Consider the following 16,851-nt stretch of genomic DNA (forward strand, 5'->3'; position numbering starts at 1 on the left):
ATCCCAACACCAATTTGACGTAGACTAGTGATGATATCTGGCTTTGTTATTTTGTGGCTATTTTTTCATTCTCTACTAAAATTTGAGGTCCTGTTGCCATCCAGTGCCTGTGGGTTGCCTTCATGACCCGCAGAAATATAGTCTAAGTTAAGTACCTTCTTCTCTCTCAGTTAAGAAACTCTTCACACTATCCCAGCTTAGCAAGCCAGGGTCAGAGCACCGGGTCAGCCGAGCCACAGCACCCCTGGAGCAGAGATGGTTAAGGGCCTTGCTTGGCAGATCCAGAAATCAAACCCACAACGCTGTAATCAATAACTCAGTGCTCTTACCAGTGAGCCACCACTGCCTGTCTAACTCAGTGTGTGTCTACAAAATTCATACGAACAAGCTGCTGTGGACAGTCACGATCCAGATCTCTCACCCACAGAGTTTACTTCCAACAGAGAACAGCTGATGCTGCAGAAACAACTAGTTCTTTGCCTGTTCAGGTTTCCCGTCCTCATAGCTCGCTCTTGACGGCGAGGTTTAATTCTCAGTCTGACTTTTTAAAATCTCAGCGTGGTTGGGGTAGCATAGTGGGTAACGATGCTGCTTTCCCTGTGGCAGCTCCCTGTGACACACCATAAGAGTCCTTGGGCAAGACTCCTAACACTACATTCTCCTACCTGTGGACATTTGGGGAAAAGTATAAGATCCTTGATGAAGGTTCATTCATATAAAACTGTGAGGGAACTTCTTGTGGTGCTTTGAGGAACCCTTGAGAAAATTTTTTCCTTAAAGCATCTTAAGAACGTTCATCCACAGGAGCCTCCAAAAGCTCCTCAAGGAGCAGCGTAACATGATTCACATTGTTGTAAGATGATCTGGATAAGTGTGTCAGTCTAATGCTGGAGATGTAGACAACTTTTGAAAGACATCTAAAATTGATGGTATGTGCAGCACAGACATGTGGAGCCTGGTGGCAAGTGCAGCGGTAAACATGCGAGGTCATGCAAAGTTCAAATGCTTTCAACCTTTGGACGCCTGTGTTAGCCAACCTCGCTCTAAGAGAACTGAGGAGAGAGAGCGCCATCTACCCAAGCGACGGGAGCCTGGGCAATTGTGCTCTCTCAAACTCCAGGCACTGATGGCAAAGCAACGTGGCTCATTCAAGCTAACGTGCTGTCTCCAACTAGCCAGTATAACTTACTATACTATTATGGGACAGTGGTGGTGCAGCGAGTAGAGCTCCGGGCTATTGATGACAGGGTTGTGGGTTCGATACCCGGGCTTCCCCTCACCCTCTCTGCTTCTGGATGCTGGAGTTAGCTGCCCACCACTCTGTGTGTGTGTGTGCTTACTGCCCCTAGTTCACTAGTCTGTGTATGGGTTCCAGGTGGGCATGGACTCTGAGTGGGTTTGTACATGTGTTGGGCTTTCCAAATGGGCCCTATCATCACAGTCTACCCTCATCTAGGCCCCATATGCAGTGCACAACCCAGATGGGGCCTATATTTAACCCTTCCTGGTCCCATAACTGACCCTCATGGGACCCTGGTGGATATTCAGTGGGGGGCCAACATGAAACCTATGGACAAAGCTTTTTGGGTCCCAGTTGGGCTAACCATGCTGTAAGCAGACGAGTGCAGTTCAGTGTTCAGTGTAAAAACTGCATTGTCTGTCTGTCTGTCTGTCTGTTTATGCCCCTTTCAACATGCAGTCTTAGATTGAGTAAATCTTCTGAGTCAATTACACAAACAGTGGAGAGACTCTTCCTGGCGTTCTGATTAATTAACTTCAATTCAAATAAGTTTATTTTAATTAAAACTCTTAATTATCCACTGATTTTTCTTTTTATTAATGTTACTAATCTTTAGCAATTTAAGATGTGGTTGTGCATCAGGTAGTATGTGTGTGCGTGTGTTGTACAGCTCCAGGGGGCTGAGGTTTTGAGTTCATTCCTTGCTCTGCTTTTGGATGATGAAGAGGATTATGAGGAGGAGGATGATGATGATAGGTTCACACATGATAGATGGACTGGCTATGCTAAACCGCCTGTAGGTATAGGTAAATGGTTCTGTGATATACCCTGCAATAGACGGGTGCCCTGTCCAGGGGGTATTCCTTCCCAATGATTCTGGATAAGCTCCAGGCCAACTGTGGTCCTGACCAGGGAGAAGCAGATAAGAAGATGGATGATTCCATGGTTTCTTTTTGAGGTGTCGTTCCACTTAATGATTCATCCTCCTACTCTTAAGTCCAGTTTCTCATGTTTGGGTTTTGAGTTTTGCACAAATGCAGAACTGTTACCTGGATGAATGATGTAATGCTGTGGGTCCGATCCCTGGTTCTAGGAGACCCCCGGCCTTGCAGATTGCAGTGTTAACACTTTCCCAACACACCTGATCCAGCTAATCAGCTAATCGGCTAATTAACAAGCCTTTCCTGAGGCTCCATCTACAAGTTCATCCATCCATCCATCCATTCCTCTAGGTGCAAGGCAGGAATACCCCTTGTTCAGGGTACCACACACACACACACAAACATTTACTTATACACTCACACCTAGGGGCAATTCAGCACGGTCAGTTCACCTGCCATCAGTGTTTTTAACAAATCTAGCGCTATCTAGAAACATGCTTGTGTCAGCGTTTTCATAAAGCTCCGGATCCATATACGTGTGGACGAGGCCTGAGTTGAAGGTGAAGTGTTAGAGCAGGAAACTCCTAAAGCGCACAGGGCAGGGGATCCTCCAGGACCAGAGTTGGGAAACACTGGAATGATGGGCTGACATCTAGTCAGCTACCTATTACTATGCAGTTACTGGCTGGTGTTTTTGTTGTTCACACAACCTGTAAAGGCTCCAATTCGGTGGTCCAACACGGCTCTTGGAAGCTACCTTCCCACAGACTTTGGATCTGACCCTAATCCAGCCCACCTGATCCAACTAATTACTGCCTTCAGAGGTCCTTGTTTGGCTTTGTTCAGACAGCAGGCAAGTCGAATGATATCTAATAGTTGCACATGATCAGACTGGATCAGTGTCCAGACATCACAAGCCTGTCTGCATTGGTTGCTGCGGTAAGAACGTAGGCATCAGTAGCTAACCTGTGGCGCTCTTTCTGGATCCCTGCACTTCCGTCACTCTGGAGTTGACGTGGTCGGTGTTTGCATTGCGAGTGAAAATCTGATTTGAGCATCTAGAGCATCCAGACTTGAGACATATCTGTAAAAATCTGATTTGAAATTCATTCATGGTCTGAATTTCATGTGCTTTTTAGGTTTTTAGGTGTCCAGACTCTCAGACATCAATCTGGATACAATCTGGATCTGCCCAAAAATCAGATCTGGGCTGGCAGTCTGAACATAGCCTAAGTCTTTTCGTGATGCATGCAGTTCTTCAGGGAAGAAGCACTGATGAGCATTGTTAGCTAGCCGACTCAACAGCTATAGGATATCTCTCTGGTCCACACATGCTACCATATTGACTATCCTGTTGCTTGGTGCCTGATGATAGACCAGTCGTGTGCTTTATGTAAAACCATCCCTTGCAATGGCTGTGTTCATGCTCATGTTAGTGAGACTCATTACCATTATTATTTCTGACTATTGTTTCGGTGTGGTTGGAGAGCCCTTGGGCCTTGAGCCATAACAGTCAGCCCACACTTGCTGGATACAACTCGTGAAATACAGCACTGAGGAAAGCGAACAGTGACCAAAATGAAGGCCTTCAGTGGTGTTACTGGTATTACTGTACATTTACCATGTTTCACCCTTGCTCTCTCTTCCTCTCTCTCTCCATGTCTTTCTCTCTCAGGTGAGAGCGAGTGCCATAGCCCAGGACGCTGACCAGAACTACGACTACGCCTCCAACAGCGTGATCCTTCACCTGGATGCTGGAGATGAAGTCTACATCAAACTGGACGGAGGCAAGGCCCACGGCGGCAACAACAACAAATACAGCACTTTCTCGGGCTTCATCCTCTACGCAGACTGAACTGCCGAGAACGCAAGAGAAGAAGGAGGGGAGACGAAGAGTTTGGGAGACAGAAAGGCCAGAAGAAGAGAGAGGAACCTATACCATCCAAGCGCTTTATTTTCACAGGATCTCTTCATTGCTTCAACCATCGTTTTGCTCAAGTGCAGTTTCCACAGCAGACTGGACTGAGAAGCTCTCGGCGGACCAAGGGTGTTACTTCTTCTCTTTTCCTTGAATAAATAACCTTACTGAACAAAAAGGAAGGGAAATGAAAACTGTTTGTCTTTCGTTCTGAAGAAGAAGAAGAAAAAAAAAGAAAAAGACTGTGGCTTTTTTTTTTTTCTCGTTCCGAGACTCCTGGAGTGACTTTGATTGGCAGAGAGCCTTTTCCTCGTTGTCGTTTCTCGTGCTTCTCCCTAGCATATCTCACTTTGCGTCCACAAATATCTATCTATGAAAAGCGAGAATGTTCCAACATATCTGTCCCTCATGGATCTCCAAAAAAAAAAGAATATTTTTTGAAGGCTTGCTTTATTGACTGAGGGATCGGTTGAGATTGAGTTTAGCTGTAGTTAAAATCATATTTCTGACTACTGAAAAATGCTTGTGCCCATGAAATTGCTTGTGCCATCCGTAGCGTTTCTGTTTGTTCCTGAAATTCCCCAAAGCCCGATAACTAAAGAACTACCTGTGGGTTGAACCTGGTCATTGAGTTCCTCTTGCGTTCTTTCGCTGCGTGTCGTGCTCCATTCGCATCACAGTAGCAGTTGCACCTTTTTTTCTTCACTTCAGATAAACGCCAAACCTCATCATTTCAACAAGGGCATTGCTGAAAACACGCGATGCTGCCGATCCCTTCGCTTGGCTAATGCTACTGCATCCTTCACAGCACTTACCCTAATTCCCTCTCCTCACCCCTACCTCAAATATGTCACATCCCATCACATCGATATGCAACATTCGCTCCTTTCGCAGGGTGGGCCTTTCGCTCATTAGGTCACACCCAGAGTGAGAACAGGGTAATTAGTTAGCGTTAGCGCTCCTAAAAATAAAGGTGCGTCAAGTGGTTCTTTGAGTAATGCCATAGAAGAACCACTTTTGGTTCCAAAAAGAACCATGTTTGTAATACAGATGTGCGTTTGAGCATGAGGAACCTTTTACAAGGTCCAAAACACCCCCAAAAAGTGGTTCTTCTATGACATCACTCAGCGTAGAACCATTTCTGGTTCTATAAGGAAACAGCTTGTAAACAAAGACAAACCCTTACATAGGTAAAGAACCTTTATATCAGCTTATCTAAACCTGGGAACGGTTACAATGGTTCTATACCCAATTACATGACTCTATACAGAACCAAGCACGGTTCTTGTATCTTATTGATATACAGAGAACCCTTCGAAGAACTTTTATTTTCAAGAACGTTTAACACAGTTTAAGTGATTTCGTAGAAGAACCACTTTTGGGCTCATAAAGAACCATGTTTGTAATAGAGCTTGTGTGAGTGAACTACACTTGATATAAAGGTTCCTCATCAAGTTAAAGGTTCTTTGGTTCTATAAGGAACCACAAATGTTTCTTCAATGGAAGCACCCATATTTTCCACAAAGAACTAAGCTTGTGAAAGAGATGTGTGTGTGTGAGTGTTACATCTCCTTCTCTAGACCTGTTACAGGTTCTTCAGTCACAAATGGTTCTTCTTGGTTCTTCAAGGAACCAAAAGTAGTTCTACCTTTGAAGCACCTTTATTTTTTAGGGCGAATAAAAAAAGTAAAGCAAATGTTTCCTTGGTTTTAAGAGCATCAAAAAGTTTTGAGAGCATCCAAATGACCCAAAGAAAGGAACAGCGGAGCTGGACTGAGGGTTACACTCGCGTTAGCATGGTTAGCTAGCTACAATTGACAGCTAATTTTGGGGACGTATGACTACTAAAACACTCCCTGCTGAAAGACAGGAAGCCTAGATCAGCAGTGGTTCAATGCTGCATTAGCTGATCTAAGGTCATTCATGCTGGTCTGGTGCTAGTTTAGCTGGTTAGCCAGCAAGGTGATGCTATCTGACCAATCCAATGTATGCCAACATACAGTATAATGCTGGCAAGCAGCATCCAAAGCCCATCCTACACTGGATTATCTGGTGGCCAGTGTTAGCTTTTGTAGCAGTGCTGCTCTCAGAAGTTTACAGTGTTAGCCCCTAGCTGATAGCTATATTGAGGTTCTGATTGGTTCTGCTCTGAGATTGACTTTCTGTTGTCCTTCCCCCAGCTGAGCACTGTCCCACCCCCAGCTGTCTGTGGCTATTGGACAGCGTCAATGCGGTTTAGGGAGAGTGGAGTTTGTAAACTAAGCAGCTGAAGTGATTGAAATAGCTGCCGTCGACAACATGGATTCTAAATTGATGTGGGCGGCCCGCGTTGGAACCTTTATCGGGCCGGTTCTGCTATGATTACATTGTAGATGTGTGTACATGTAGACCAGTAATGGCGATGAGAAGGCGGAACTTAAAGGAGATCTCGGACATTTGATGTATTTTCGGCAAACCGTCAGCTTGTGAGTTCTTGTCCCAGTGCGCAGGAAAGTCCAGCCCAGCTACGCCAAAGAGTAAACTGTAGAACCACTGGTACTGCATAGCAGTGAGTACTGACCCACTTCAAGCAGTGCTAGCTTTGGTAAGTTGGTGTTGAAGCTGTCAGATCAGATTCCTCCTTTATTTGGACCTCCAACTGAGGGTTGTGTTAGAAGCAAAATTGCCGCTGTGGGGATTTAAGGTTTAGGATGACCAATAGGTGACCATTTGCTGTAAGGGTAAAAGCAACAACAGGAGGCCTTCAGGTTAAGCGTAGATTGGTAGATATTGGATGGTAACAGCACCGTGATGTTACTACAGAGAGATCCAGCAACGTTGACCATCGTTAGCTAGCCAAGTCAACAGTTATAGGACTTCTCTCTATCTACCACACTGACCAATCACATATCATCTGGCTTTCTGAGGATGTTCTGTGTACTAAATGTGAACAACATGCCTCGCAATGCCTCTGTCCATGCTTTACCTTCCATATTAAGATGAGTGAAGATCACTGGTCATTATTATTATTATTTCTGGCTATTGTTTCGGTGCTGATGGAGAGCCTTTGAGTCTTTATAAAAGTCTGCCAACACTTGCTGGACACTATTTCTTGCCTCCTCCTGACCACTTAACAGTACAGAGAGAAGACACTGAGGCAGGAAGAGAGAAGTAGGGAGAGGGAACGTGAAGAAGAAGAGCAGACGGAGGGACAGGCTATAGTTAAGCTCTTCCTGTAGCTTCCCCTCAGTGGTCACCTCCACACACTCACTAACAACTGCAACAATGTGAAGAGCTGACGCTGATGTGAAAGGACAGGGTGACAGCATGCAGGCGAATGAAGTTTATCTGTTCAAATTGTGTATGAGTGTGTACGAGTGTGTGTATTTGTGTGTGTGTATGTGCGTTCATGCAAACACATGTACTGTAATTCCTCCCTGCCACATTATATTGGTCCCATAAATATAGCCACTAAAACTTCAGCCAATAGAAGATGCCCTACTCAGCCAGATGGGAAGATGGGAGGGAAAGTGCGCCCGTTTCAGAGAAGATATGAGAACAATAAAGCTGTAAAATTGAAAAAAGGAAAATCTATGCTTATGTTTGTCAGTCCTAATTTATCTTTTGGAAACATTAAATAAATTTAATTAATAAATGAGACTTCTGAGGTCAGTGGTGTGTTGATTTCCGATCCTGTGATGACCAGCCAATTTATGGGACATTTATCACTCACAGTGCTCACCCAGTGCTCAAAGTGGGCCTTCATAAACTTTCTACATTTTACTTTCTAGCAACCGAAATGTTGCTGATGTTTTCTGCCCTGAACATATCAAGACTTGGGCAATTTATAATGAACCTCTATGTAAACTACATTACCCAGGGGGCACTGCATGACGGTCACCTGCTCCTGTTCTCTTGACAAGTCCAGTCTAGAACAAGACAAGTATTGCTAATGCTACAGTCATAACCCCTTAGACCTTTTATAACTCCTCCTTTGTGTAATGAGGGCCATCACTGTCATAGGCCCCAAAATTGAGCCCTGTGGCACTCCACAAATGTAAAACAGCTATTAAATAGTCTTTGCTTCAGGATTGATATCTGACAACTGATAAATCACTGATAAAACTATTGGTGTAATTGGCTAAAAATAAAGCATCAAATGGTTTGTAATGTTTATAATAAAGAGGAAGTATTGAGAACTTTTTAAAGAGCTAATAAATCTGTATTTGATGTACAAATGCTTTACCAATTCCAAAGTTCTTCACATTTACATTCATGGCATTTAGCTGAAGCTCTTATCCAGAATGACTTGTATTACGGCATTGGGCCAATGTAGTGTTAGGAGTCTTGCCCAAGGATTCTTATTGGTGTAGCGCAGCATAGTCATCCAGACCAGGAATCAAACCTCAGTCTCCCACATGGTGTAATAGCTCACTGGCAGGTAGTGGTGTTATCTGTTGCGCCACACCAACCACACCCATATATGTCTATCTGACATTTTCTATGTAACCAAAGGTGGTTCTTCTATTGGCTTCACTCAAAGAACAAGTTGAAGCACCTTTATTTGTATATCAGCTTCATATGTCAGTCAAACCACCCTGATCTGTGGTGGTCAGTCTTGTATGGGGGTCCTGAGCATTGAAGAAAAGGAGGGTGAAAGGAGGGTAATAACAGAGTCTACAGAGACACAGATGGAGACAGTCTGGAGTTATAGAACTACAAAGTGCTCCTGTATGGGCAGTGGAGCTGATAGAATGTGTGTATTTATCAAACAGACATTAAATATTATTATATATGATAAAATGAGTAGTTCTGCAAATGGTTGACCCAGTTTATGTTGTGATGAACATCAGCAGTAACTCCTAGTGTTGTTTATTCTCTGTAGAAATTGAGAATGCAATGCTGTAATAAGGGGAGGATAGATGTTTGTGGGTAGACAAGGACAGATTTTACTATGATTTGAATGGAAAAGGAAGTTATTGCTGCAGAAGAATTATCCTTGACATTCTTACCATGTTTTTTGTCATATCTTGATACCAAAACAACCGGGAAAAAGGCCAAACATCTCCTGAAATATGAAAAACTTGGACTTAAAGGCAGCTCTTACTGGAACTCAATGAATGAAGGTTTGTCTTTGACATTTGCACAGCAATACTGCAGCACAACAACAGTGATGCTGCTTACTACCAACAAACACTGCAAAAGATGATGAAATGACTCATTTTAAGATTACTGTAGCAATATTATAGGTACCTAGCAGAAACGCCTGGAAAAGACTTTGCACGACAGCTTAACAATGTTGATATTTGGGTGAAAAGACGTCTAGGAAAAAGACGTCTAGGAAAAAGTGGACCCACTGCGGCCATCTGTGGCAATAGGTTCATGTTGATCTGCTCCAGAAAGTCCTATTCTATTGGCTATAATACTATAATACATCTCTACAGGAACTAGACAAGCTTTGCGTGTGCATTTGCACATCTGTGTCAGCAATAAGTGCTATGCATTCATTAAAAACATTTGGTAGTGTATTAGATAGATGTCAATAATGTAAACCCACACAGCAGACCGTACCTACAGACCTGCATACAGCGCCAGAGCTCCTCACATGAATGTTTTATCTGTATAGCTGTTGCATATTACAGCAGCAGAAACAAATGTCCATGACAGTCAGAGGCTGTGCTGATGTTTTTGCCTCTCTCTCTCTCTCTCTCTCTCTCTCACCCACACACACACACACCTCTATTTTTGTATCCTATCTGTCACCTTGGCTGGGCTGAAGCCCTGACTCACGAAAGCAAAGAAAAACATCTGCAGCCACAACTTACAACTCTCTCTCTCTCTCTCTCTCTCTCTCTCTCTCTCTCTCTCTCTGTGCATATGTCTTATTGCCTGATTCGTATTGTCACCTCCGCTGCGTCTGAGGACGGCTTCCTACTTTTAGCGGATGCATCTAAGCTGCTAGCACAGCACTGCTCTCACCAGGTACTTCCTGAGAGTGAGAGAAAGAGAGAGAGAGAGAGAGAGAGAGAGAGAGAGAGAGAGAGAGAGAGCAGGTGAAGGTGAAGTTTGGTAACACTGAAAAATAAGGCTAAATTTACTAAATTATTACAGTCATGTGAAAAAAATGAGGACACCCCATAAAAACCTTTGTCGATTTTTTTGCTGCCAATGAACCTACCCGTCCATAGCTCCCCCTAGCCCTAGCAACACTCCCGACACTAGCAGGGAAAGGGCCTAACACACGTCTCCACCGACACATGTGAAGTCAGCCACCGCCTCTTTTCAAACTGCTGATGATGTGGCATTGCTGGGCAGCTGATATGCTGGGAGGAAAGCACCGGGTCCCCGGCCAATTGTGCTCCCTCAGACTCCAGCTGCTGATGGCAACAGCAGCTTATGGCAAACCATTTTGAGTGACTCTAAAGACCACTGTGCTAAAAAAATCCCAGACGATCAGCGGATCTAGAAATACCCAGACCAGCCCTGCTGACACCAACAATCATGACAAAATTGAGATCACTGAGATCACATTTCCCCCAGCGCCGCCACATCGGCTAACAGACATCCGCCCTCTATGCATTGCCAGTTGTGCTCTCTCAGACTCCGGCTGCTGATGTCGGCATGTTGCATGGCCTGGGATTTGAACTCACGACCCCTGGGCCACAAGTGGCAGCAACTGCTGAGGCACTTGGTGGCATTACCAATAGCGTAATTAAACACATGAATATTTGATCTGTATAGGAGGCTGTTAGCTGTTGTGGCAGAGCTGGGGCACAGTAGTCTGTGAGCTGGTGTGGCAGAGCTGGGGACCTGATGCTTTCCTCTGAGTGAGTTGGCTGCCTGACAAAAAAAAAGAGGAGGCAGTGGCTGGCTTTGCATGTATGGGAGCAGCCTGATCTTCTAGAGGAAAACCTTTTTTATTACCTTGTAAAACACCATAATTCTACATTCAGAGGAGGCTTCAGGCAACTCCACATAGAGTCGATTCACAACTGATGGAGTCCATGCCTCGATGGGTCGAAGCTGTTTTGGCAGCGCAGGGATATCCTATGCACCATTGATTTTAATGTTATGGCTAATTGGTGTATTTTGGTGTAGTGTTGTTTTGGGTCAGTCTGATATCTCCTGTGTTTTTCTTCTCTTCTCTATAAGGTCCATAACAGTTCTGTGTCTTCTCTTGTGACCACCCCCACACCTCTGACCACAACATAAGCCAACATGAAGTCAGCAAAGGGTCAAAAGAAGCATAAACACACACACACACACACACACACACACACTTCACCACACTTCTCCACTCACATATATTCACCACAAAACTGAGCATCTCTGGGGAAGTTGCTGAAAAACAACAGTAAAGAGGGAAAAAAAGGTAAAGCAGCCGCGGGATTCCCGTGTGTTTCCTTCCTGTTCTCTCCTGTGTGTGTGTTTCTAACCTTTCATAAACGAAGCTCCCCTGGGCCATTCCTCTAAACACTCGGGCCTGGAGCAACCCGACTCTAAACGGCCTCCAGAGACTCGCCAAGCTGTCTGATCCAGCTCCAGCTTACAGAGAACCAGACTAAATCCAAAAACTACAGGTACCTGAGAGCTGTGGTGCTGCTTTATGGATAAATGCTGCAGGCGTATACACGTGTACTGTGCATGATTCATGGAAGTGTTCAGCTAGAATGTAGTAGGAGACAATAGGACTGGATTTGGTTGTATGCAATCGATCAACTTCCAACAAAAATCTAATAATTTGTCATTTCATTGATTGTAATTTTAATGAAAGGACCTGGATCCCACATTTTTCTATTTCCCTGAGGTTTGGTTAGGACATTTCTGGGGTTCTGGCCACTCAATAAGCACATTTTGAGGAACCTGGTGTGGTCTTCTGCTGCCCATTCACTTCAAGGTTGGACATTTTTTTTTATGCATTTGTAAAATACTTTTTCCCTTCTTCTCCCGATTGCTCCCGACCCCAGGAAGGTAAGGACTTAACACATGTCTCCTCCGATACATGAAAGCCAGCCACCACCTCTTTTTTCAACCTGACAATGATGTGGCATCACCGGGCAGCGGACAGGCTTGGAGGACAACAATGTATCATGAGCTCCACCGCACCAGCTAACAAACGCTGGCCAACACTGCTTAAGAGTGATGGGGGTGGGGGGGGGGGTTGTCTAGCACCATCTACCCACCCCCAGAGAGCATGGCCAATTGTGCTCTCTCAGGCTCCGGCTGCTTCTCATTCTGTACCCCAATACATCTCTCTCTCTCTCTCTCTCTCTCTATATATATATATATATATATATATATATATATATATATATATATATATATATTATATATAACCTCACCTTCATCTACATGAGGAACAACTTTGCACCCACCTCTACCCCATCTCCCTTCTTCTTCTCCAAGGCTCACTACAAGCCATGGGGGCGGCTCTAGTTCACACTTCACCTCGAAGCCGCCTTGAACTCCAGCCTGCCTGTTCGCCTCCCTGTTTCAGCTTCTAGGGACTGGTTCTTACTAGCAAAATTACTGTAAGAAAAGGTGACCAAGTGATGCAAATTTCAAAGTTTTATAAACACTCTGACTCCTTGAACAATTCTAAAAATATAACTCCTTCCAATGGCTCCTCTGGAGGCTCATTGAGGCTCATCATTAAATACAGATACAGACAAAGCCTTCTGTCCGCACTCTGCGTTCACTTCGTCCGTATTTATGCACATTCTCGGAAAGCTTACAAGTGGAACAGAGCATTACCACTAGAAACTGTGGGGGCAAAACTAGCTGACCACTGCCATATGGACAGGCCGAAGAACCCATGCCCTTTACACCACTGCCTCTTACGTATTATATTGTAGCAAGTACTCTATCATGACCTCCTCCACCACGTCGCCATGTTTGTTGTCATCAGAAACGTTGTACTCCAAACTGCCCTCTAGTGGATGTATTGCTTAACATTCATGCCAGCATAAAGATGTGTAAAGCACAGACGTGTGCAGGTGGTGAAACAGATGTATTCATTTTCGTAGATGAAGGGAGTATAAATGAGCATTAGGAAGCTGACTAGCACTCTGGATGTTAAAAATAACTGCAGAAGACCCTCAGGAAGATTTAGCAGTCTAGGAGTGTTGGTAACTATTCCGCAATGGTCATACAACATCAGCTGGTGTTTCTAAATGATATGGATAAATAAAAAAATAGAAATTCATGGGCTCATATGAGAGGGACTTGTGAACAGTGCATTTACAGTACTAGTTTTTGCATGATATGGGCCCTTAAGTTAAATATTAAGTAAATTAGCATTACCATATAGCCGCTGTGCTAATGCTTTATGTGCATTCATCTTTATTCATCTTCGTTAAGTGTCCCCAAACTTTTGATGGACAGTATATAACTCTGAGGTTTGTGCATTCTCCTTCTTTAAGCTGCTGTCAGATCAGTAATTGGTTGAATGGTCTTCACCATTCCGATCTCTCTGTCTCACACCACCGCTTCCCTCATGCGTGCTATACACCCACACGTCCCCGAGAAAAAAAGGACATCTGATTTAATGACCACCGCTGCCTATAGATGGCCTTCCACTAGGGTTAAGAAAGCAGACAGCAGAATTAATAAGAAATACAGCAGAAAGGTCTGCAACGGGGTTCTGTTTTGGGGCCGATGAAACTGTAATGGCGTTATGAGAGTGATGAAGTCAGGGGGTCTGAGGGGTTAAAGAGCGATGACGCTCTGATTTTACTCTGATTCCATTTATCATGAAATCTGGACTCGTTTGAACCCCATGTTTATTATTCAGTCATTGATCCTCATGCAGAAACGTTAAGAATTTAGGTTTAGCATGTCTTGTGGAGTCCCACAGGGTTCTATGTTGGGGCCTATGAAACTGATGTTAATTATGACAGTATCATGTTATGAGAGTGACAAAGTCTAAGGGTCTAAGGGCTTCAAGAGTAAGGAACCTCTAAATGTGGTAACTTTATAGGAGAAGGAAAAATCTGGGAGTTCATTCATCGTGAAATTTGGACACAAAGTAAAGAACTGCCAGATTCACATTTTGCCAAAAAGTGATAAACGTACAGCAGAAAGGTCTGCAACTGGGTTTTGTTTTGGGACCAATAAACTGTAATGTCATGCTTGGGCTTCCTGTAGCTGCCCACCTCAGATTCAAAACCTTGACGCTGGCCTACAAAGCCCAGAAAGGACCAGCCCCTCTGTACTTGAAGGCAATGGTCAAAAGCCAATCTGCACCAAGAGCTCTTCCAGCTTCAAGTACGGCTTGGCTCGACCCGCCATCCTTTAAGATCCACGGGAGACGAGCGTCCAGGCTTTTTTCTGTCCTGCACCGAAGTGGTGGAACGAGCTTCCCCTGGGTGTCCGAACAGCAGAGTCCAAGGCTCGCTGTCCTCAAACCCAGACTGAAGACCCTCCTCTTCTGAGAGTACCTGGGTGAGTAGCAGAGTGGTCTCCTTACTGACTTGCGTTTAGTGGAGTCTAAACTTAGAGGATCTTTGAATTATTAGTCTATTGAAACCAGCTGAGTTTTTTCTTGGGTAAATAGTGAAGCACTTTTGTAAATTGCTCTGGATAAGAGCGTCTGCTAAATGCCCTAAATGTAAATGTACTGCAGCCAGTGGGATGGGGAGAATTTCACTGGTTGAGGGAAGAATGAATTCAATTAAATACCAACAGTTCTGGGATGTGAAAGATGTATTTTAAAGTTCTCAACCATAATTTCAATATTTTTATTCTGAAAAAACTAAGAAACCAAAACATGGGCCTTTTCACCTCTTAAATCCTATGTTTATTCTTCAGTTATTGATCTTAATGCAGAACCTATTGTAAAAGGTTGGTAACAGTTAGGTTTAGCATGTCTTGTGGAGTCCCACAGGTTTCTATGTTGGGGCTGTTGAAACATTACATTACATTTATGGCATTTAGTAGACGCTTCTATCCAGAGCGACTTACAAGGTTACTCGTATTACAGAGGTGGGACAATGTAGTGTTAGGAGTCTTGCCCTAGGACTCTTATTGGTGTAGCGCAGCACAGTTACCCAGACCAGGAATCGAACCCCAGTCTCCCACATGGCGTGGTAGCTCAGTGGCAGGTAGTGGTGTTATCTGTTGCACCACACCAACCACCACATAACTTCCACATATTAACTGATGTTAACTGATGTTAATTAGGACAGTAATCTCATTATGAGAGTGATAAAGGAAAGGAAACTCTAATTTTCTGTTTTGATACAAGATCCAAAGTTTTGTTCATATGTAAATGCATTGATTTTTGTGACATCACAAAAATAGTGAATTGCGAACAGGATGTCTTTGCAGCTTAGTTTTCCTTTTTGGACTGTGGAGTGAACAGTGCATTTTAAAACTTCAAAAGCCAAGGTCCTTTCCCAATAATCTGGGCCTTTTAGACTTGGACTTAGACTTGCATTCTTTTGGTGTCATTCCAAAACCTCCAAAATAGCAACTTTACAGGAGAAGCCCATTTTTAATTTATTGAATCATGTTTATTAGTCAGTCTGTGATTCTAATGCAGAAACTATTGTAAAACAACTGGTAACAGTTAGGTTTAGCATGTCTTGTGAACCACAGGGTTCTGTTGTGGGACCTATGACACTGATGTTAATTATGACAGTAATGCCATTATGAGAGTGTCAAAGTCTAGAGGTTAACTAAGGAGTTTAAGAGTAAGGAAACTCTAAATTTAGTAACTTTATAGAAGAAAGAAAAATCTGGAAGTCAATGGTCATTTTGGAGCATTTCTATTGGTCCATTCATCGTGAAATTTGGACACAAAGTAAAGAACAACTGCCAGATTTACATTTGGCCAAAAAGTGAAAAAACGACATGGCAGCAACTATATGTGGTTTCTGACACTGTATGACTCACTGTCATCTATATGCATGGGCTAAAGTAGGGACAAGGCTCAGGCTTCAGTACAGCTGATGCTATTGGCTGTAACTATGTGCTGTCAAATAGCTTCTAATGTTATCACATACGGCCCTATTGTCATTGGACTCAACCTATATAGAAAACACACACACGGTAGTGGATTAACCATGATCACTTTAGTAAGTGTGCTTATCATGCCACAGTTAGCGAGAGCAGCTCATACACATTCAGTTTTCTGTTAATTCCTTAAACTCTGACTGATCTGTTTGCAGTGAAACCACTGAAAATGTTTCCGATATTCTGGCCTTTTTTTAATCTTATCTCAACTCATGAGATTGTGGTGGATTGGATGAGGATGGCGTGTCAGTGTTGTTGGACAGTTGTAGGCTGTGTGTGTGTGTGTGTGTGTTAGACACTACAGGCTGCACCAGCTACTTCTGGGGGGCACTATACCACCCTAATTCTGAAGAACTGTAACTATCATGACTGTCCGAAATAAAATAAATATAATATAAATATAAGTATATAGGTTAGTGGTATACACTTGGGAGGGATGGGGGCAGGATCTGGGGGCAGGATCCTCCCCGAGTTAGTGATCTCCTCCGAGCGTGTTCAGTTGTCGTTGCATTAGCAGCAGTATAGAAAGATGTAGTGGCTGGCTTTGTGTGACTCGAAGGAAGCACAGGTCTTAGTAGCATCATGTGATCAAGGAGTCCTAGAAGTCCTAACTAGTGTGTTAAAAAATTAGAACACCCCATTTGTAATATGCACAATGTGTCCAAAAGTTTGTAGACACCTGGTGGATCCAGAGTTGGGTTTAAAATCAAGGGTAATAATAGAGGGTTTGTATAGAAAACACACACGGTACACTAGCACACACACACACATGAATGTGTATGTACATGTTTGTCCTTACAGTGGAAAGTACTAAAGGC

The 16,851-nt window shown here is 43.6% G+C and overlaps 2 protein-coding genes across 2 annotated transcripts in view; one reads left to right on the forward strand and one right to left on the reverse strand.

Annotated features, from left to right (window-relative positions):
- Nucleotides 1-8,197, forward strand: part of c1ql1l2 (complement component 1, q subcomponent-like 1-like 2) — a 54,094-nt gene extending 45,897 nt beyond the window's left edge. Inside the window, exon 2 of the mRNA XM_072694149.1 lies at nt 3,797-8,197. Within this exon, the coding sequence (XP_072550250.1) occupies nt 3,797-3,976 (180 nt within the window). The 3' untranslated portion in view covers nt 3,977-8,197. The remainder of the gene's footprint in view (nt 1-3,796) is intronic.
- The window catches only part of ezh1 (enhancer of zeste 1 polycomb repressive complex 2 subunit), a 291,439-nt gene extending 281,213 nt beyond the window's left edge, over nt 1-10,226 (reverse strand). Inside the window, exon 1 of the mRNA XM_072693233.1 lies at nt 10,223-10,226. The gene's annotated coding sequence lies outside the window, so the exon portion shown is untranslated. The remainder of the gene's footprint in view (nt 1-10,222) is intronic.
- Between the last annotated feature and the right edge of the window lie 6,625 nt (nt 10,227-16,851).

The sequence above is a fragment of the Salminus brasiliensis genome, chromosome 12 (genome assembly GCF_030463535.1).
Source record: "Salminus brasiliensis chromosome 12, fSalBra1.hap2, whole genome shotgun sequence".
Lineage (NCBI taxonomy): Eukaryota > Metazoa > Chordata > Actinopteri > Characiformes > Bryconidae > Salminus > Salminus brasiliensis.